The 24,156-nt window shown below is 39.5% G+C and overlaps 1 protein-coding gene across 1 annotated transcript in view; it reads right to left on the bottom strand.

Annotated features, from left to right (window-relative positions):
• Nucleotides 1-606: 606 nt before the first annotated feature.
• Nucleotides 607-24,156, bottom strand: part of Rell1 (RELT like 1) — a 65,485-nt gene continuing 41,935 nt past the window's right edge. Inside the window, exons 5-7 of the mRNA XM_005319904.5 lie at nt 22,213-22,449; nt 19,311-19,449; nt 607-3,466 (exon numbers count right to left, since the gene is read on the bottom strand). Of these exons, the coding sequence (XP_005319961.1) occupies nt 19,314-19,449; nt 22,213-22,449 (373 nt within the window). The 3' untranslated portion in view covers nt 607-3,466; nt 19,311-19,313. The remainder of the gene's footprint in view (nt 3,467-19,310; nt 19,450-22,212; nt 22,450-24,156) is intronic.

The raw sequence follows: 24,156 nt of genomic DNA on the forward strand, positions 1-24,156 counted from the left end.
AATGGGAAGCATATGTCACCCATGTGTTATCCTTTCTCTAATATAAAACCTCTATCTAACTAGGAGAAACAGCTGGAAAACCTAAGTTTCAGGCATTCTACAAAAGAACTAGGAAGTACAAAGTCAAAATCATGAAACACAAGATCAACCTGGAGGACAATCACAGGGGCAGGAGACTGAAACCCATCAATGCAATGCAATGGGGGACCCTGGAATAGAAAAGCAATATTGGTGGGAAAACTGGTGAGAGCCAAATATGGTGTTAATTCTTTGGAACAATGCTAATTTCTTAGTTCTGATCATTGTTGTCTGGTCATATACAACGTTAACATACAGGGTAACAGAGTGAAGGCTATACATGAACTCTATTTCTTTTCTTATCTCTTCTCTATGTCCAAAAGCATACCCAAATTTAAAAAATAATTATGTGGGGGGGTAGAGGTACAACAAGAGGTAAAATCTAACAAGGAACCTCAGTCAAATGATCACTTAAATTTTCAAGACCTAAAAAATTGGGTCCTGTAAAAGTAAGCTCAATAAATTACACTACCTCGACTGTATCTTCAGTGTACAAGGTACCCAACCATTGGATCATTCAGAACAACACATTGTTTAATGTTTTTATTTTTAACTCTGCTTTGGTAGTACAAAAGTTGCAAAAGTACAAACCAGACAGTTAAAAATACATTTGACACTCAAAACAGTGAAAAAATTTCCTTTACAAATGTTTACATCATGGTGGTGGCCAACTCATTTTTGACACCAAGAAGCTGTCCATCATTAGTGTTTTGGATAGTAAGTTTAATGTGGATCCCAATCCTTCTAGAGAAGGAGGAAAAAACACAAGACCTGTAAACATCAGTTGCTTTGGGAACACTTAAGAATTCTCACCAGAGAATATAAATCAGAAAAAAAGCTTATGTGTTGAAAATATTGAATGCTTAACTTTTGGCATATCTGGAAGCCAGTCAGACAAAAACTGCTCAAGTATTAGAAAATATTTAAAATGTACCCTTGGTATAAATACAATCTTAAATATTTCTGAGTATTCTCTTGCCTATGGTATTGCTATAAAAAAAGTGCTCCAACTTGAATAAAATTAAAACATCATTAAAGCTGAAGAATATCTTACACTTATCCCTCACCATTCAGAGGGCATATTTTTAAAGCAAAAATATTATGCTTTATTTTTATGTAAATCTATTGGCCTAAACCCCATATATATTATTTACATTAACACACACCCCTAAAATTTGTAGACTAGTATTTGATGGACCCAGTGAATTTGCATAATGACTTCTGTCCTATGTATATGAATATATACACATATTTCATTTATTAGTTGTTAGTAAGAATTCACATTAAATTAAATCTACCATCATTTTCAAGGTTAAAAATATTTAGTTTAATGCCAGAAACAGAATCAATTAAGTATATTTACAGTAATACTTGGAAGTATATTTTTACAGAAATAATTTTTGGGAGCCAAATGAGAAATGTGCTTTTTCTCTTTGAAATAAAAGAAGTACTGAAGGCACTCGCTCACCAACACTGATGTGGACGGAGAGAGGAAGGTGGGAGAGACATGTACCTCACCTAATCACAGATCTACCAAATATACTAACCTGGCCTCTATGTTCTCAGTTGCTCCTTAAGATGTAAAGTTGGAGGGAGAGGGAGGGAGGGAGGGAGGGAGGGAGAGGGGGAGGGAGAGGGGGAGAGAGAGGGGGGAGGGAGGGAGAGAGAGAGAGGGAGGGAGGGAGGGAGGGAGGGAGGGAGGGAGGGAGACAGAGTGAGAGTGAGAGTGAGTGTGTGTGTGTGTGTGTGTGTGTGTTTCCCAGGCCACTAGGAGTCTTAAATACCGAGCATTAGTTATGAGATTGGAAGCAGGAACATAAGGACAGGCAGGCAGAAGTTCACACAGGTCCAGCTTATATGACAAGTGGGTTGTTTTGTTTTGGCCGCAAGTTTGGTCAAAACAAGGATTTTTATTTATTTATTCGTACTGGGGATTGAACCCAGGGGTACTTAACCACTGAAACATATCCCCAGCCCTTTTTACCCCATTATTTTTTATTTTGAGACAGGGTCTTGCTAAGTTGCTGAGGCTGGCTTCAAACTTGTGATCCTCCTGTCTCCACCCCCTGGGTCTCTGGAATTACTGGCATGTGCCACCATGCCCGGTTTGAAACAAGTATTTGTGAATGTGTCTGTGTGTGCCTTTAAATTATTTTCCCCCATTATTAAGTGGATTAAATAAATGAGAATTGCTTAGTTCAAGTTAAAAAAAAAAAAACCCTCTTGACATTAGATAAGTGACTGCTATGGTTTAAATGAGGTGTCCCCCAAAAGCTAGTGTGAAACAATACAAGGAAGTGTATAGGTGAAATGATGGGCTCTTTTGAGCCTTAACCTAATTAGTGCATTAAATCCACTTGAACGGATTAACTGGATGGTGTTTGCAGGCAGGTAGGGTGTGGCTGAAAGAGTTAGGTCACTAGAGGCATGCCTTGGTGTTTGTATTTTGTCCCTGGTGAGCAAGAGCTCTCTCTTTCTCTGCTTCCTGGTGCCATATCCTGAGCTGCTTTTCTCTGTCACACTCTTTCTGCCATGATGCTCTGCCTTATCTCAGGCCCAGAGCAATGGAGCTGGCTGCCTATGGACTGAGACCTCTGAAACCATGAGTGCCAAGTCAACTTTTACTTCTCTAAAATTGTTTTTGTCAGTTCTTTCGATCACAGCAGTGAAGAAAATAACCAAAACAAAACTGACTAAAACAGTGACCTGGGAGTGGCAAGGTGGTAGCAGAGTTAATGCTGAATTCCTGGACTAGGAAGCCAAGGTCTAGCATGGGTCCCACTGGACTCCCCATCTCTTGGAGAATCAATTTCTCAGTACTATACTAGATTATTTCCAAGGACCTTTTGTCACTCAAGTTTCTTTGTTTGTAACAGTCTGGCTAGGAAATCTAATGTGTGAGACAATGCAAGGAAGGTTAGAGGTGAAATGACTGGAGATTTTCTTGCAATCAGTATCAAAAGGGGATGGTAAACTCTGGGGGGATGGAAAGGGAAACACACATATACACAGAGCATGAGCTCAGACAATACAGGACTAATTCCCCAGTATGTCACATAATGATCTTAAGGGGAAACTGTGTGTACCCAAGCCCAGGGATAGACAACTGGGACAGATGGTGGCTGGGGGCCGCTGACAAGATTAAAAAAATGAGCTCTTTCCCTCCCTAAAAATGTAATACATTTTTTCAAGACACTTTTTAAACCAAAACTTGTTTCAAAGGAAACTGAATCCTGTTTCTAGCACAGTAACAATATTCCTTTTGAGGCTGTATCCACACACCGGCTGACTTCATGATAGAAATTGTATAAAATATAAAAAATATTCCTTAGGCGACTTCATATCTTGTAAATTTTCAGTCTCTTAGAACTCTTCAAATAAAGTCATGCTGCAAGAGAAAATAAAGAAGAAAAGCTTTAACAAGAGGTAAACGTAACACATCTTGATCTGATAATTCAAATAACTGAATATTTAAACACACAAAAGATCTGTAACCCATGCTCCGTCCTTCACCCATTTATACATGGTATCTAGAACCCAGTGTAAGGAAATTAAGTACTACAATTCCAAAAAGAACCCCATTTTCAAGGTCTGCAAAACCAAAAGATGGAGAATGAGAACCCCCGCAGCATGGAGCATCAATCTGTTTTACACATGCTTCTCGAGTGGCAGGTGGGCTCCTTGTCCCCCTGAGCCATTCTTGTATCATTCATTCTCCAGGGGAACACGTTCTTCACCTCCTTCACCACACTCTCAGGTGATAAGTGCAGAAGGAAGATCCTCATTCACATGGAACCTTGCATGCATCTGGTAGGGAGTCTCTGAAGCCACACCAAATGGAGTGAACCCTGGTCTCTACTGGGCTCAGGGCAGCTCAACTGGGATTCCATCAGACAAAGAGAACACAATCATGGAATGCTTGATCTTTGGTCTTTATTGCCTTTGGGGGTATATGTGTTTTTGCCATGTGGGGATAGAAACCAGGGCTCACACACGCCAGACGAGTCTCCACTACTGAGCTATGCTCGGATCCCTTAGGTCTTCATTGCACTTGAGGGTTCTGGTTGTATTTTTAAGTCTTTCCAACAACTGCCCTTGTTATTACAAATAAAGCCCCATATTTATAAGTTTTCTACTTTCCAAAAGACTTTTTACAAATACCTCATCACTGACAGTCTTGTTCCCTTTGCTCTCTTGAAGACTGAGTTAACCCAGGATGGGACTAAAATTATAAAAGCCGCCAGTACACAAGGAACCACACACATACACCATGCAGGTGAGCCAGACAAAGTTAAGGGACAGAACATCCTCCGGTCTGCCAAAACTGTGTCTTTCGTAAGTACTAAGCAAAAGCGGAGATGCAACAGTCTGAAGAAATATGAATAACAAAAATCAGTAGAGGTGCCTTACTTTAAGGACATATTATTTATTTTACAGCTCACCTTTCAAGACATATACTCTAATATCATCCTATTATCCTTTTCTGTCATTCATAATGATTTACAATGGTTATGAGAGAGGAGAAAAAAGGGAAGAGATATTTTTTTATTGGTTATTCAAAACATCACAAAGCTCTTGATATATCATATTTCATACATTAGATTCAAGTGGCTTCTGAACTCCCATTTTTACCCCAAATACAGATTGCAGAATCACTTGGGTTACACATCCACATTTTTACATAATGCCATATTAGTAACTGTTGTATTCTGCTACCTTTCCTATCCTCTACTATCCCCCCTCCCCTCCCCTCCCATCTTCTCTCTCTACCCCATCTACTGTAATTCATTTCTCTCCTTGTTTATTATCCCATTCCCCTCACAACCTCTTATATGTAATTTTGTATAACAATGAGGGTCTCCCTCCATTTCCATGCAATTTCCCTTTTCTCTCCCTTTCCCTCCCACCTCGTGTCTCTGTTTAATGTTAATCTTTTCTTCCTGCTCTTCCTCCCTGCTCTGTTCTTAGTTGCTCTCATTATATCAAAGAAGACATTTGGTATTTGTTTTTTAGGGATTGGCAGCTTCACTAAGCATGATCTGCTCTACTGCCATCCATTTCCCTGCAAATTCCATGATTTTGACATTTTTTAGTGCTGCGTAATACTCCATGGTGTATAAATGCCACATTTTTTTATCCATTCATCTATTGAAGGGCATCTGGGTTGGTTCCACAGTCTAGCTATTGTGAATTGTGCTGCTATGAACATCGATGTGGCAGTATCCCTGTAGAACGCTCTTTTAAGGTCTTCAGGGAATAGTCCAAGAAGGGCAATAGCTGGGTCAAATGGTGGTTCCATTCCCAACTTTCCCAGGAATCTCCATACTGCTTTCCAAATTGGCCGTACCAGTTTGCAGTCCCACTAGCAATGTACAAGAGTACCCTTTTCCCCACATCCTCGCCAGCACTTGTTGTTGTTTGACTTCATAGTGGCTGCCAATCTTACTGGAGTGAGATGGTATCTTAGGGTGATTTTATTTGCATTTCTCTGACTGCTAGAGATGGTGAGCATTTTTTCATGTACTTGTTGATTGATTGTATGTCCTCCTCTGTGAAGTGTTTGTTCAGGTCCTGGGCCCATTTGTTGATTGGGTTATTTGTTATCTTATTGTCTAATTTTTTGAGTTCTTTGTATACTCCAGATATTAGGGCTCTATCTGAAATGTGAGGAGCAAAAATTTGTTCCCATGATGTAGGCTCCCTATTTACCTCTCTTATTGTTTCTCTTGCTGAGAAAAAACTTTTCAGTTTAAGAAAGTCCCATTTGTTGATTCTTGTTATTAACTCTTGTGCTATGGGTGTCCTATTAAGGAATTTGGAGCCTGACCCTACAATATGTAGATCAGAGCCAACTTTTTCTTCTATCAGACGCCGTGTCTCTGATTTGATATCAAGCTCCTTGATCCATTTTGAGTTAACTTTTGTGCATGGCGAGAGAAAGGGATTCAGTTTCATTTTGTTGCATATGGATTTCCAGTTTTCCCAACACCATTTGTTGAAGATACTATCCTTCCTCCATTGCATGCTTTTAGCTCCTTTATCAAATATAAGATAGTTGTAGCTTTGTGGATTAGTCTCTGTGTCCTCTATTCTGTACCATTGGTCCACCCGCCTGTTTTCGTACCAGTACCATGCTGTTTTTGTTACTAATGCTCTGTAATATAGTTTGAAATCTGGTATCGCTATACCTCCTGATTCATACTTCCTGCTTAGAATTGCTTTTGCTATTCTGGGTCTTTTATTTTTCCATATGAATTTCATGATTGCTTTATCTATTTCTACAAGAAATGCCATTGGGATTTTGATTGGCATTGCATTAAACCTATAGAGAACTTTTGATGAAACAGAAGAAGCAATCAAAAGACTACCAACCAGAAAAGCCCAGGACCGGATGGGTATACAGCGGAGTTTTACAAAACCTTTAAAGAAGAATTAACACCAATACTTTTCAAGTTATTTCAGGAAATAGAAAAAGAGGGAGCTCTGCCAAATTCATTCTATGAGGCCAACATCACCCTGATTCCGAAACCAGAAAAAGACACCTCAAAGAAAGAAAACTACAGACCAATATCTCTGATGAACCTAGATGCAAAAATCCTCAATAAAATTCTGGCAAATCGGATACAAAGGCACATCAGAAAAATTGTGCACCATGATCAAGTAGGATTCATCCCTGGGATGCAAGGATGGTTCAATATACGGAAATCAATAAATGTTATTCACCACATCAATAGACTTAAAGATAAGAACCATATGATCATCTCGATAGACGCAGAAAAAGCATTCGACAAAGTACAGCATCCCTTTATGTTCAAAACATTAGAAAAACTAGGGATAACAGGAACTTACCTCGACATTGTAAAAGCTATCTATGCTAAGCCTCAGGTTAGCATCATTGTGAATGGAGAAAAATTGAAGGCATTCCCTCTAAAATCTGGAACAAGACAGGGATGCCCTCTATTACCACTTCTATTCAATGTAGTTCTCGAAACACTGGCCAGAGCAATTAGACAGACGAAAGAAATTAAAGACATAAAAATAGGAAAAGAAGAACTTAAATTATCACTATTTGCGGATGACATGATTCTATACCTAGAAGACACAAAAGGGTCTACAAAGAAACTACTAGAACTAATAAATGAATTCAGCAAACTGGCAGGATATAAAATCAACACACATAAATCAAAGGCATTTCTGTATATCAGCGACAAAACTTCTGAAATGGAAATGAGGAAAAACACTCCATTCACAATATCCTCAAAAAAAATAAAATACTTGGGAATCAACCTAACAAAAGAGGTGAAAGACTTATACAATGAAAACTACAGAACCCTAAAGAGGGAAATAGAAGAAGACCTTAAAAGATGGAAAAATATACCCTGTTCATGAATAGGCAGAACTAACATCATCAATATGGGAAGAGATATTAATAATTAAAATTGATTTCCCAAATGAGAGGAGTTAGGTAAGAGACTGTGTTATCCCCTTAGCTAAAAAAGGAAATGAAACCCTGTTCCTTAAAGTGGCATGAATCAAATTTAAATTATAATGAAATAAGTCATTCTCTGCACTGCATTGCCACTACTAGCAGGGCTGAGCCACACACTGGTCTATAAAGCTGACCAAAGTCCAATCAAAGGCTATTTTTAGGAAGGAGTCAATAAAGAAGAAATAATCCAGCACAGAAAAAGCCAGAAGGGCCAGCAATGAAAAAATACATAAATGGTACTAGAAAAAAAGAAAAAGAAAAGGCAAAACATGTTAAGATTTTCCAGAAAAACTTAAACTAGGCCATTATCTAAAAAACAGTTATTCCACTATTTTTATGTCTCCTCTTTATGTGCTTCTTAGACCTAGATATTTTTGTACCAAGAAAAATAACTGAGTCAAGGGCACAGGATGTCAGGCCTGGTGTGCAATGTTCCACTGCACTGACAGATTTCACTCCAACCTAGGAGAACTTCAAATTGAGAATGTTTTGCAACAGATTCAACCAATCTTAAAGAGTCCACAAGCAAGACCACAGGAAGGGCTAACAATGAGGAATCTGGCCTAGAAGCCTGGATTCAAGTACAGACTCCCATTTCTAACTGTTAAACCTGTGCCATCCCTGTAGCCTGCTCTTGTAGGGTTGCTGGGGGCTTTATGTAAGATAGTGTATGCACAATGCATTATATGGGGCCAAGCATTCAGAATACTCCCAGAGTAGCTATTAGGACCATCATCCAATTCTCTGCTCTAAACAATCACATTAGCTTTCTTCAACAGCTGTCTTCTGCAGCTGATTAAGACTATCCTGCACAAATATCTTTGAGAGAATAATTAAAAGATATAATTAATTAAAAGATATATGCTGCTTCAAGACCTTACTACTAATATCAGAAACTAAGCAGAAATAGGTAAATCAATCTTTTTAAAATTCTTGCAATTCCGATCTCTCCTTCTAAACACACAAATCCTAAAAAGCAGCACTTTAGTGGCATGATGCTATGAATATTCAGGTAAATATTTTATAATGATGATCTACAGGGAAAGAAGACACCACATGCTCTATGACTTGTAAATTTCTAACTGTGGCCTTATTTCTGATAGTGTAATGAGGTGCCTAAAAACTGCAGGCTGTGTTACAGTACATTTTCACATTGCTAAATTCCTTCTTATTTCATTCCACAGTCGTGAATACATTCTAGCTGATGAACAAATACCTACTTTGAAATTGTAGTAATTCTTTACACTATGCACCAATAAAAGTGTTGGGAAATTTGGTAGTTACAGTTTTACACAGAGTGCTCAAGTTGGAAGAAATTTAGTAAAACTTCCTTATACTGAAAACACAATTCAAAACTCTCAAGTATAACCACTTCCCTCCTGAAACAAGACTGATGGACAAAACTTAAGACTTTCACTACCAAAGACTTATCTGGATCAAAGGAAGACTATCTTTTTCATTAAAGCTCATTGTTCACTGCATCATCTTAATTGTAAAGATGAAGCCACAGTTTTATCATTGTTAGTTTCCACAGAAGCTTCAGTGTTAGGATTTATGTGTGCCTTGTTAAAAATGACCTTCTAGTAAAAAGGTTCTGGTCCCTTTAAAAATTAGAAAAATGTTTCAAGAAACTAGAAACCTGTGCAAATTAATGGATACTGTGTACCAAACCACAAAGGGCAGGGTGTTAAGGAATGAAAACACTTTCTGATTAATAACAACAGCACTGACATTTGCAGTCTTTCTAAGTGCCAGGTACTGGCAGGCTAAGTACTCCAGGTTCTTTAACTCAATCTTTCCAATGACATATTCTATGAGTCAGTGACAATTCCCATTTTTACAGGAGAACTCTGAGGCTTACAGATTCTATTACTTGTCCAAGACCATACAAATTCCGAGAGGAAAGCTGGGAGTCTACTCCAGGTGGTCAGACCTGGAAGGTAACATGGGCATGCTCACACTGCACTGTCATCTGATCACCAGGGCGACATCCAGGCATCACTGATCTGGTACCCTCACTTCTCTGCTCCCCACCTACATGGGAGGAGGGCAAAAGGAGGAAAATGCAGACGCCAGAAACACTGGTAGGGCCTTTCCAGGGAAAGTCATTATGGTCATGGGAACAGTTAAATGATGCCAGAAGCCTACACTGTAAAAGACACCCAGTCCCAAAGAAGATCAAAAAGTGCATCTGTAGGACGGGGTTCGGTGGTAGAGCTCTTATCTAGCATGCTAGAGCTCTGGTTCCATAAAAGAGAGAGAGAGAGAGAGACAGAGACAGAGACAGAGACAGAGACAGGAAGAAAGTGCACCTACAGGACACTGAATTCTGAAAACATTGAAAGGCACAGGCCACAGGCACACACAACTTGAATAATAATTTTCTAGAACACTTTTAAATAAAATAAATGGGAAAGTTGTTTATTGAAACAGAGTTATAATGATTATGAGATCAAAATTCACAATGAAGTCCTGGGGCTACATCTATGTGATCATTTATTGATAATCTCTAATTTCTGTTGGTAATTTAAAGGCTCAAAACTCTTAGAAGATTTTCTTGTACTAGGTTCTCCTGAACACTATGTGGTCACATGCCCACAGATAGCAATTACCACAGACACGACACTAACACCCTGTAGTAGCCCTACCTATACAGGGTGGCATCTTGGCAGGTGCAGATTAATGGGAATGCATCAGAGTGTACTTAGGGGTTTATAGTGCTTTAAATCTTGCTCTGGTATAAATTGTGTGTTAAATCCTATAAATTAATATTCACACCTTGCTATTTTACCTTTTTACTTTTTTTTATTTTTTGATAGTACTAGGGATATAACACCCAGGGCCTCCCTTACCCATTCTAGATAAGGGCTCAACCACTGAGCTACACCCCAGCCCTTATGCAGTCTATTTACCTCAGAGTGTCTCAGAATGATCAGAACTTGCTTTAGACTTGGCTTAAATATTAATGAAAATTGCAAATCCCTTGGATCACACCCCAAATGTACTAAATCAGAATTCACGGGGCTAGAGCCCAGGAATTTGCTTTCTTACAAGGTGCCCAGGTGACGCTAACACACATATAAAGGTTTAAGCCATGAGGTCAAACCCATTACTAACATTTGTCAACTGATTAATAACTGTAAGAATTTAAGTTGCTTCAAAAATTTTGCAAACATAACACTACATAGTAAGCTTAAAATATATATATATATATACATATGTGTATATATACATACATACATATATATGTTGTGTATACACCCACACACAAAAGAAATGGGGGAGAAAACATAGAACCATTTAGGACTGAAATGTTAACTAAAATATCATCTCAATTTGAGTTATAAAATTCTTGAATTACTGAATCATTTTTAACTTATTTCAAAGCAGACTAGAACTAGAATTTGGCTAATCTGCCCAGATCTTCCTTTTCTTTCTTTCTTTTTTTTTGGGGGGGGGGGGAGGGGGCAGGATGCTGGGGATCAAACCCAGGGCCTCTCAAGGCGTGCTTAGAGCATGCTGTGTTGCTAAGCTACCCCCCCCCCGCCCCGCCCGCAGTCCCTACAGGCCTTTTAATGACCAGAGGAACACCCTATTATCACATCACACCTGTGAAAGAGTCACTGAGAGCCAACTATGTAAAGGGTGCCACCTGAAGGCAGGGCAAAAGATGAGAATCACAGCCAAGCCCTCAAGGAGCTCAACTCTTGTAGGGAAGAAATTTAAATGATCAGCTTCAATCCAAGAAAAAATAAGATGTTTCAAGTCTTAAACAAAACTGGGATAGTTTATAATAGCTTTTTCTCATCTATAACACTTATTCTGTATTTGTACACATAGCTCTATTTCAATCTTTGACATTTGAAAGCTGTTACTTAATAATATATAATCCATTTAATAATCCCCACTGATGGATAGTTAAGTTGTTTCCAGTTACCTGCTACTATATACAAAGCTGAAGAGAAGAACAACTTTGAACATTATCTTTGCATTCCCGAATATCTGTGCTTGTAACCACTTGGGCAAAGAGTACATATTTACATTCTTGACATTTCCACATCACCACATTTCCATACTGATGTCTCCTTGCGTCAGTGTGATGACGTCCATTTCCCTTCACCTCTTAACCAGGGTGGCAAGGTAAACCAGCTTCCCCTGGGAGGTCTTGGTTTATGTGCTTACTCAGAGCATTCCCTTTTATTCCCAGCACGGTCTCATTCTGGTTGTGAGCTACAAGGTCACGCTGATGTTGACATTCATCTTTGTTAAGAGAAAAACAGTGATCTCTATTTTCATTGTATTTATTTCATTATTAGGTAGGGCATTTTTCATGTTTACTGACCATTGCATCTTCCACAAGTTGCCATACTCCAATCCCAATTTTGGGGAGAGGTTTTAATAATTAAAATCTTAACCTTTTAATATCAATGGCAAACTACTTTTTATGCATGTTGGTAGATATTTTTTTCCATTCAAAATGAAAACAGCTCTTCTAAGTAACATAGAAATGTACTACTCTTGCAAATTATATTGCCTTCTTTATTGAATAATGCCCATGAGAAATTGTGCACTCAATTTTGAATCTTCTGACACCAGGATTAGATCTTACTGAGAAGTCTGAAGATTGCCCTTTACTGCGTTATATACTCATAGCTATTCAAATGTATCATATTTTACTAATAATTTTCCCAAGTGACAATAACTGAACACTTCTGATTTAGCAGCCCTTGGGATGGTAAGTTTCAAAATGCCATATTTCAAGTAAAATGTAATTGAAATCAAAAATGACACTGTATTAGAAAAAAAAGGATTCAACTGGCAACTATTTGAATGGAATTCAGCAGTTCCCTAGGAGTGTCAACATACCTCTGGTACAACATCTCATCTCCACTAAGCAACAGAGGAATGGCGTTACAATGAACAGTACTACCTTTATTAAATAGGGAAAGTAAAACAAGTCAGACACAGCCTCTCTGTTTGGCTTGTGGGCTAGAGTTCAGCTGATTTGCCTTCAATAATCCTTCATCTGAGAATGGAAAAAACAATCCTATTACTACCTTAACAGGTTATGTCTAATCCGGCCTCTCTGAGGCTCAAGAGAGTCAAGAAATAGAAAAAAACATAATTCTTATTTACTAAGTGTTTAAATAGAAGTTACTTAATATAGTACAGGTTGAATATCCCTTATCTAGAATTCTTAGGAACAAATGTTTCAAATTTCAGTTTTTCAGATTTGAGAATATTTACATGGACTTTACTGGTAGAGCATCCCTAATTTGAAAATTCAACATCTAAAATGGTCCAAAATCTGAGAGTTTTTAAGCACCATGACTCTCAAAAGTTTAAGATTTTAGAGCATTTCAGATTTTCAGATAACATCTAACAATAACCTATTCAGAACTTATTTAGTGCCAAGGAACAACATCCTGATGAAGCAGAGATATTTGTACTGTCCCCACTTAGATGGAAAAGCTGATGCATCAGACAGTAATTTCTCCAAGATTACACAGCTAAGAAGAGACAGACCAGATCTTGAGCATGAGAAGTTTGATTCCAGAACGTACACTGCAAAGCTGTATTATCCTGTGTCCTGTTACTTATGAAATATAGGCACTATTTTTCACTTAAGCTATTTATGTTAGTAGAGCTGAAAGTATCAAGGTACAAATTAAGAAAAATAAAAATCGTAATTATAACTATCAATTTCAGCTTCTTTCTAATTATAAGTAATACAGTCTATGAAACCATTTCATTTTCTGCTTCCATTGAGCCCTTTCAGTTCTGTCTTATGTCCTCCAAAGTCTCCATGAGTCTTCAATGCTGCAGAGATTTTACGATAAAAATAGCAGATGTCCCAGACCCTCTTTTGTAAGTCTTGTAAAAGGGCTGACAGGGCCAGCAGGGCAGAAAAGATCAACTGAGGGTCAATTCCTGGTCAACAACAGGGAGAAGGCCTGGAATAGGCCCCTGCCTGAGAGGAGATGGCAGATTTGGTTGACAGTTTCAAATAGAACAAAACAAAAATCTCTGGTCCCCAAGGCTGTCTAAATCCTACGTGTGTGTGTGTGTGTGTGTGTGTGTGTGTGTGTGTGTGTGTGTGAGATATGTTTTGGTATATTCAGAGCAAAGCTGTGGAAGAAAAACCTTAAAAAAAAAAACAAACTCATTGATAACAGTGAAGTATGCTTCTAGGTCCACCCAAAACTCCCAAAACTCCCAGAGGATGGCCATAAAGGTACTGGAGCTAGTCGGGTGTGGTGGCACACGCGTGTAATTCCAGCAGCTTGGAAGGCTGAAGCAGGAGGATCTCGAGTTCAAAGCCAGGAGAAAAAAATAAACCAGCTAGTGGTACCTGACATTTCCCACCATTATCTCCTTCCCTGGACAGTTAAAAAATGAAAAGCAATTCAGAGAAGTGCAAATAAAGCAGCAAATGCTCAGGGGAGGTCCCCAAGGAGGCTCCATGACAGTCACGGTCACTGAGCTCAAAGGAAGGAGGATAAGGAGAAAAGAGGACGGCAGAAGCTCAGAAGACACTTTTGATCAACCACCAAAGCTCAGGAGGTTCTGGTAAAGAGCAGACTTTTATCCAAGGGCAGAGCACCAGCACAGCAACCACAGCCAAGCAGAGAACTTCAGCCCATGCTACATCTTCACTCCCCAACTCCCGTCTTTAAAACAAAGCACTTAAGTCTGCAAAACTTTCCAATCCGTCCTGCTCCTACTTTTGATTCCACCTCTTGTAAGAGGGGAATAGTTATCTAAGGCCTCTGTAACACAAATGCAAAAATGGTGCACATTCTTAAGGCATTTGCCAGATATTATCTATCCCTGAGATATCCTGAGAATCCAAGCTTAATGTTAAGAAGGGATCCACAGTCCCAAAAGTTGATGTATGAGAAGCAGACACATAAATAAATAGAACCACCAAGAACGACATAAGGATTTTATAGTAGTAAATATTTAGTAGGTACTAACTGTGCCAAGGATTGATTTTAAAAACTATATGCATAGTTTTAAAAATGAGGACACCGAGGCTAAAAAGCATTAGTTAGACAAGGCTGGGAGTGTGGCTCAGTGGTAGAGCACTTGACTAGTATGCACAAGGCCCTGCATTAGATCCCTAGTGCCACAAACTGAAGGGAAAAAAAAGAACAAAAACCTTTCCCAAATAAAAGTGTCTTCATAGCAAAGTAAACAATCAGTAGAGTGAAGAGACAATCTACAGAATGTTAGAAAATATGTGCAAAATGTATCTGACAAGCAGTGAACATCCAGGACTTGTAAGAAACTCAACTCAATACCAAAAAAAAAAAAAAAAAAAAGTTAGAAAGAAAGAAACCAAACCCCGATAATACAACTTTAAAATGTGCCAAATATTTTTAAAAATTAATTAAAAATAAAAAATTTAAAATGGTAATGTAAACTTATCAAAGGACTTCTTAATAAGCTAGAATCATAAAATAGAAAAAGGAACACATCCTTGGGAAACAGGCAATATAGAATGCTTACTACAGTATCATTTTTAAAAAGCAAAAGACCAGTGACAATGAAGACAAGGCAGTGGCATTTGGAGACTGAAAGCAATTCGATTTATTTAACTTTGAAGAACAAAAGCTTATTCTTCTAAGAAGAAATCAAAACACATTTTCTGTGGAAAAAAGAAACCATTTTAACCGCATTGCCAAAATTAATCAGGCAGAGTATAAGTTAGATCTAGCCACAGAAAAGAACTCAGGCCAAATAGGCAGGGTGAGAAGAATAAGTGGGGGGGAGAGGACAAACAACAGATTTTGTTTTTAAAAGAGCAAAGGAAAAGATGAGGAGAAAGAAATCCTGCCCCAATATTGACACAGTTCCATTTAGAACACAGTCATTCCTTGGGATCCAAGGGGGAACTGGTCCCAGGACCCCAAAGATACTAAAATCTATGGATGCCCAAAGGTCTGACATCAAATGGTACAGTATTTGCATGTAACCTACATGGGTCCTCCTGTAAACTTTAAATGATCTCTAGATTACTTGTAATACCAAATGCAATGTAAATGCTACGTAAATAGTTGTTACACCATATTGTTTAGGGAATGATGACAAAGAAGTGTGTATGTACTTGGAACAGATTCAATTAGAAGAAAAAATATCTGGATCCACAGTTAGTTGAACCCATGGATATGGAATCTACAGATACCTGGGACCAACTGTACTCAGTTCAGTTTCCATTAAAACCACCTAAAAAGGGAAAAAAAGGAAGGAAGGAAGGAAGGAAGGAAGGAAGGGAGGAAGGGAGGGAAAGGAAAACTAACCAATGGGTGGATCTACATTTGCATTTGAATACATTTGCATTTGGACCTATTCTACAGTCAAAGCATTCCAGGAAAATAGCTTAGATAAAATTCCACATTTGAACTAAACCTTCTTTCAGGAAAAAAATGCAACTATTATCCAATTATATAAAAGTCACATAACACCCCTTTCCTACTTTATTAGTTAAATTCTGGTACAAATCTGATTGGCCTAAATTCAGAGATTTTGACCCAGTCAGAAAAATTTCAGGTTTATCTAGTTGGAAAATGAAGTCAAATTAAACTTTCCAGTCACTCTTCCTTGGATAAGAAATAAGAAAAATCTTAATAAATATATAATTTTTTTTAAATGTCAGTGAATATTCGCTTTCTTCCTTTTTCAAAGTCCATACTCTCTTGGGGTAGTCTCACAGGGTCACCCAGTAGGTTCCAACATGAACAGGGACCTGATTTTTCTGGACCCAGTTAAATGAAGTCTGTGACTCCTGAAACCAAGCTGACTTGGTTTGACAAATTCTACCACTTTCTTACTGGTAACTCTAAACAAGTTGTTTAACCTCTGTGCTTATGACCTTCATTTGAGAAATTAACACACAGAATGGCCTTTCAAGACAAGCCATGTACTAAATTCCAAAAGCTGAGTTACAATTAATTTACTCCATGGATCATGGGCATTCATAAGATTATTCTCTCTGACTTTGAGCTTGAAATTTTCCATAATTAAAGATTTTTAATTTCAAAGTTAATTACAGCAAGTTGGAGGCTCAGAGAATGCATTCTCGTCTAGGCTTCTGCTGATTGGGATAGCACAAGAAGTGTGACTATCTTTTAAGGAGAGCCAGTTATAGTCTAAATACTCCCTTGGCACTTGCCTTAAATCCATGACTTTCTATCTTTATTTCACATTCAAGGAGAAAGGGGGTAAGGGCTGTTAGGTACAATTTTCAAACGGTGAAAATCACATTGAATTACCCATGTCTTCTGATCAAATGCAATATCCTGCTAGATGACAGTTGACTTTGCAGAGAGTATCAAATTGTAAACCAGTTACATGTGGTCAGGACTTGAGATGATCAGATCAAGTTCCTGGAGTCAAATACAGACAGAATTTGGGCCAAGAAAGCCACCTGAGCAATCTTAATTCTTTTAACCTTCCCAAGCCTTAGCCAGAATCTACTTAGGACTAGGTCTAATGGGTCTTATAGTTCCTGCCTGAGACTGAGCCACATTCTCATAACCTGAGCTTCACCTCATAACCTGCCTAACCTGCCATCCAGGTGATAACCTGTCACACACTGTCATCAAAACCCAGGCATTCTTTGCTGGTCCTTCCCTACCTTAGACTTGAATAGCCAGATGCTTCTCTTCCCAGAGAGGCAAGTTCTCCTTTACTTTAATCAAAATACTTCTCTTAAGTTACCGTGGTCACTCAGTAATCCAAATCTAATACAGAGGTGCCACTTTCTTTGTTCAATAAGACTTTCTTTTATGCTGGAAATGTTCTACTTCTGTACTATTCAATAGGGGAGATTCTCGCCTGTGGCTATTGAACACCTGACATATGACTAGAGTAAAGTCTTTCGATATAAATTCATTTAAATTTCAATACCCATAGGTGACTGGTGGCTACCATATTAGACCATTGTTCTCAATCATCAGTGGAAACAGTCCCCTTAATGAGCATCCTCTGTGGATGGAAGGGTGGGTGTAAGTGACTTTATAGTCAGAGACCCAGATTCAAATCTTGACTTCTCTTTCCAGCTATGTGACTTTCAATATGTAACTTATCCTTTCTGTACATCAGTTTCCTCATCTGGAAAACTGGGATGATAATATGGACCCCCTTAGGAGATGTTTGTAGTGGAGACACGGGAGATATATACCAGCACAATGTTTAGAAGACTAGGATACTGAATTAACACTGGCTGCTATTATCATCCACTACATCATCCTGCTCCTGCCTGGCTCCCTTCCCAAGGTCACCAGTAACTGGCCCCAAGGCAGACTTTACTAAACTGTTTCTTTTCTTCAAATAAGGTCCCATTTGGCTCCTAATCTAGGGAAAGAGGGCAGATCTCCTCAAAGGCAAGCCTGAAAGTACAGCAGGAGAAGGCCAAAGCTGTCAGAGCCCCTTTGCCCCAGAGGATTCAGGAGCACAGCTCTTTACTTCCAGAACATCTACTCCTCTGAGCCTGGCAGATTACTGGAGAAACTTCAACCCAAATGCCACTGATCCCGCCACCCACCAAAGGGAGCTAACTCACAGCACTCAGCAGTACTCACCAAGCACTGCCAGTGTGCCAAGCCTGAGCTTCCTGGTCAGTCCCCAGAAATCTCACTGCCACCCCTTGAGATAGCGTCATTTCCATTTGCCAGTGAGGCGGAAACAGCTGCAGCTCCGTGCCCAAATCCTGGGTTAGTGAGCAGTGACCTGGGATCTGAAGCTGGCAGCCTGGCTCCAGGGCTCAGATGCAACTTTGCCTCTTCTCTGTTCCTTCAAGGCCAAGCCTCCCCCCACCCCACCTTCCCTCCCTCTGTACACTGTAAACACTCTGTCTTCAAGTTCAGATTCGGACAGCTCCTTGGATGCTTTGATAGCATGGCCGAACCCTTGCCCTTCACATATAATAAGCATAAAAAGGGAAACAGAAAAGAGTAAAAGGAAAGCTAAGCCAGGATCAAGTTATCACAGGGTTTGGGTTTGTGATTTTAAAGCCATGCCTTCCAAAATTAAAATTGCCAAACCAAGAAGCATTCATTTTTGCCCTTTAATTTCTTCAAAATATTTGTTGGCAACAATTATAATGCTACTGAGGGCAATTCAGAGTAATGTTCCTACTGAGAATACTGAGAGTAATATTCCTGTTGAGGGTATTTTCTTTGATGTGACACATCAAAGAAAATTGGTTTCCAATTCAAGGAAAAAGCATTGATCTGCTCACTCTAGCCTTTTTCAAAGCACAGTTTACCTAGAAATGATGACAAGAATATGTATCATTTGGCCTGCATGGGTTTTTTTACAGGAAATTTTATAAGCCACAAACATTTAAAAACCAGTGGTAATTTCACATTTTAAAGTCTGGATTTTACTTTTTGTTGAATTAAGAAGATATAGCAACATTAGGTCTAATGCAGGCCCTACCAATGACTGACGTGATTTCTGGTTTGCTACAGTCTCCACCACTCCATATTGCCTAGTGTATAATCTTCTGTGCTCATTACTATGCAGGTCAAGTCCCTGGAGTTATCAAGTTTGCAGCCTTTTTACAAGAAGCTCTAGGCAGACAAGTAATCATGCACAGGGTCCCTTCGCCTTACCACTTTCAAGAAAGGTTTCCCATTTCCTTGCCAAATGTCATTCCTATGTGACCACAAACTAAAGGGAGGCTCTCAGTACCATGCATCACCTTAACCCCAATGTCACTAAAACTACAGCTCACCTGTTACTCTGTGCCACTTCGCTCTCTCTTCACAGGTGTTACAGGCACCTCTCCATTAACGCTCTCCGTCCCACTAACAGACATCAAACTTCTCCGCTCCTTCTGGTTTGCCTTGTTTTCCACTTTTGTAACTCTAAACCTAGAAGCGGAAAGAGAAGAGCTGATGAGCTTTGAGTACAAATCATGAGTGAATCAAAAACCATCTATCTATCTAGGGCTGGGGCTGTAGCTCATTGATAAAGTGCTTGTCTAGCAAGTGTGAGGCCCTGGGTTCAATTCCCAGTACCTCAAAAAAGAAAAAAGTCTATCTAGACAGGCATGGTGGTACATGTCTATACTCTCAGTAACTAGAGAGGCTCAGGCAGGAAGATCACAGGTTTGAGGCTGCCTTAGCATTTAGTGAGACCCTGCCACAAAATTTAAAAATTAAAATTAAACTGTCTACGGATGTAGTTCAGTGGTAAAGTGCCTCCAAGTCCAATCCCTAATATAGAAAGAAAAAAAGTCTACACAGAGGACCCCAAACAAACTCAACCAGAAGTTGGAACAGCAATGAGAAACATTCAATAAGAGGGGCATTCCCCAGCAGCAAATCCTGTAGTCCTCTGCCCAACTTTCCAGCTGATTCATTCAACCACATCATACACAACACTGATTATTTTATACAGCATGCAAACTGCATTAAAACAGGTACTCAAGTATTAAACAGCCTCACAGTTGTGGTTTCTGACAATGACATGAGCTTTATCATCAGCTTTTTTTAACCACAGAAGGCTAATAAAAGCACAACTGATTTAAGACTAAACTGACATAGGGCTGGGGTTGTGGCTCAGCAGTAGAGCATGTGCCTAGCATGTGCGAGGCCCTGGGCTGGATCCTCAGCACCACTTAAAAATAAATAAATAAAAGTATTGTGTCCAACTATAACTAAAAAATAAATATTAAAAAAAAAAAAACTAAACTGACATAGCCAGAATGGTCAGTAGATAACTATCTCACAAAAAATATACACCTGTCAGTGCTATACACACACACACACACACACACACACACACACACACACACACACACAGCCAAAAGAACCCTAATAATGTATTTTATCAGTATTAGCTGGTGTTGGGTTGAAGATTTATTTCTGTTTTTTAAAAACAAATTTGAGTTAATTTTCAATAAGGCCTAAAGAAAAAATTAAAGAAGTTGAAGAAGAGATTTTCATTACAGGAGAAGTTAAAGTAATTAACTTAATTTGACTGTTTTTTAGAGCATTATCATTAAATCCCTAGTCTTTCAATAATAGCTTCTTTCTAGTTCTGGTTTTAATTTCCACAAAAAACAATCTAAAATGAATTCTCAATCTTTGTCCAAAATGTGTTCACCAACCATGAGGAGGAGGAAGACTCTAGGAAGTGAAAGAAAGAGCAGGAGAAAGTTATAAATACAAAGCTATTCTGCCAAATGGGAAAACTCATAAGCAACATGTGTTGAAACACAGCCTGTGACCATTAAGTGCTCATAGTACCCAATATCCCAGAGAGCTGGGTTTGGGAAATTTCAAAAAGTCAAGTCAAACCTGAGTTGAAAATTTCAGCAGATTTTTTTTTTAAGCAAACAAAATGAGCTTTGTCCAAACAAGCTCCATGTTCTCATTCATCTGCATTCATAAATTCCCATGACTCTGCCTCTTAATAAAACACTGTGGTCATGAGTTGTACTGTTTTGCTGTGGCAAACAGCCCTCGGTCTTCTCCTCTTGGCTTGTGCAACACATGCTGAAACTCAACTGAATAAAAATAAAAATAATAATAATGAAGATAGTCAACATGCTCAAAACTGTTATGAGACCTTTACCTGAGTCATCTCGTCTAGTCTTCACAGCAACCCTATGAGATGAGTATGGCTGTCATTCTCACTTTAGAGGGGGACATGAGGCACAGGACCAGGTTAATAGTTTGTAAGCAGTGGTGCCAGGACTCAAGTGAGGTAGAAGCAATGGGCTTGGGCTATACTTCCCAGAGGTCTGTCATTTGAGAAAGAAGGATTACTACCAACTTTTGCTAAGAGCTTCCCAACCTGACTCCCACATATAATCTTCACCTCTAGGCTCCAACTGTCTTTGCAGTGTATTGTTAGCAGTGCACTTCCTACCTGAGCCCAAACCGCAGAGACTGCAAAAATGCTTCATGTCAAGTCAGACTCATTTGTTCCTCAAACTGCAAGATCTTTGGATCACATATGGGTCACCAGTAAATGCTACTTTAAGACTGAGACCGCCAGGATGAAGAAAGAAGAAAGAAAAAAGAATGAAGCAATCATCACAATTCATATGGGTCTTATGTGGCAGATGCTTGACCTGATCTGTCTCCCTGGTACATGACTGTATAACATTTCCAGCTGTCTAGCAATTAGGTGTAACCAAGTGATTTGTGGCCAGGGAACGTGAACCACAATGATATGCAGCACTCCCAGGCCTTTCTCACTAAATACCCCCAGGAACAATCCTCCATGACCTTTCTCCTGCTCACAGATCTGACACAGTCACGGCGGAAGGGGCCTGGGACTCTGGACAACAAGGTGAAGAACCAGCTCCCCAATTGCCTGCTTTGGATTCCATACGTGAAACAGAAATGTCTACTCTGTATATAGTTGAGATTCTGAGTTCCATCTGTTATAAAGTGAGTAATTAATTATTTAACTTAATTAATACATCTCCCATCTGATCTAGCAATAACTGCCTTTTAGGTTTCTTCTCCTAACACAGAACTCAGACCAAAACACCTCTAAGAGTCCACAGATCTCATCTGAGCCAGGCTTAGGAGAACAGACTCCACATTTATGGCTATATACAAATCTGTACCCAAATGCAACCATGTCCCAGACCCTCCAAAAGACACAAGGGACCGTACCTGCCAACAGAGAGGACAGTGACTTCCCCTTGGCGCCGTGGCCGGCTCTCTCTGGACTTGTTGGTGGGTTTTATGAAGTGCCATCGCTTGTGCCGACACCGCTGACACACATCTCTCTCCACAGCTCCACCCACTGTGTGTAGATGGTGGCCGCAGACATGCTTCCCTGGGGTACCTCCTGGTGACAAGGGCCCAGGACTCACAGGTGGGCTCCCAGGGGTGCTGGGGGTCACTGGACTAAGGAAGGAAGGAAAAGGAGGAAATAGAACTGATTTAACTGAAATGCCAGCAAAAGTCATCTCTCCTCTATAATGTAAAAAAATGGTTAAATGAAAAAAAAACACAACTTCCAACTGTCAAATGGACTTTGTGAATGTTAGGCAGCAGGCACTCAGGATCCTCGACCATGTAAGGACAACACATCCCTAACTATAATAACGTGATTTATCACTTCTAGAATGTAATTAATTGTCTAGAAATAAACCACTGCTTCTGCTAATGATGCTCTGCTTGACTTTACAGCATTAGGCTTCTTTGTAAAACACGCATCTCCCACCTCATGCAGCCATACTAACTTCTCACACTTAGCCACATCTGCCTGGAACTCGTCTAAGAGATGCCTGGAACATACATGCCCTGGAGAAGAGAAAAACTTCAATTCCAATTGAATTTTCAGATGACTTAATCTAGACTATTCAATCCAATCAGACTACTGCATCAAAGGAAGAAAGCTTTTAGGTCAAGGTATGAAAAGTAATGCCTCAAATAAGAGTTTGGTGGTGACGATAAGTCATGAAAATAGCTAACACTTCGTATTCTAAGAATTTTTTATATAATTCAATTAATCTTTATAAAACCTTACAATGTATGCACTATTAATTTCCTTGTCTTAAAAATGAGGCCACTGAGGCTCAGAGAAACTAAGTAACTGGCCTGACGTCATACAGCAAATAAGTGTGGATCTGAAGAGAAAGTCAAATTTTAGAAACCACACTCTTACCCACCATGCTATATATTGTGCTTCAGAAACAGTGGAGGCCACTTTAATAATCTAGAAGAAATTTAGCCAGACTAGTCAAATCACAAAATGCAGAAGTATATAGGCCAGATGTTGGCTACCTTCAAAAGGCACATGTCAAGGTCTGGCCCCTAGAAAGGAAGGGATTAGAACAGGACAGGGCCAGACTGACCAGGAATAACCAGCCCTCTGGCAAATGTGGGTACAGAAAGGGCAGCACCTCTACAGAGCTGATACCTGAGATGTCAGCAAGAGCCCCAAGGGCACATGGAAACCTTACGTTGGCAAAAAAATGGCCATGGGCTACTGACAACTAGCCTGCCGCACACTCTTGAAGTACAGACTGTGACAGGAGACCATCTTAACGGTACAGCCAGTCAAAAGTTTCCTGGTGCTCTTTAGGGATCCACTTTAAATTGTTAAAATAAAACACAGAGCAGATCCTTCCTGGAGGAACACAGTGTCAACTTAGTCCCCTAGACCAACCATCCCCAGGTGCATCCCATACTTCCATGTCTGGCGCCTTTTCTCCTGCACTTTTTTTTTTTTCTGCCTGCAACCAGCCCCTGCCACTTGAATGTCCACTCCAGATGGCGCCTCTTCCATGTACCTCCCTGACTTTCTGCTGGACCCACAGAGTCCCTAGAGCTTCCAGTCTTCACCTCCTCTACAGCCACTTAGGCTATGCACCACAAGGCCTCATGCACCTGTCTCCATTCCTACAGACTCAGCTCCTCCAGGACAAGGGTCTGTGCATGTCCTGCTCTAGCACAGCACCCAGCACACAGTGGGCATTCAATAAAGGCTCCTTGCTGGAGAAATGAAAAATTTTATAAAATACAGCTATTGGCAATTAATTATAAAGGAATATAGAGCTTCACAACTATAACCTAAAACCAGTAATTCAAAACATACAATTATCATCA

Source organism: Ictidomys tridecemlineatus, chromosome 9 (assembly GCF_052094955.1).
Source record: "Ictidomys tridecemlineatus isolate mIctTri1 chromosome 9, mIctTri1.hap1, whole genome shotgun sequence".
In the NCBI taxonomy this organism is placed as follows: domain Eukaryota; kingdom Metazoa; phylum Chordata; class Mammalia; order Rodentia; family Sciuridae; genus Ictidomys; species Ictidomys tridecemlineatus.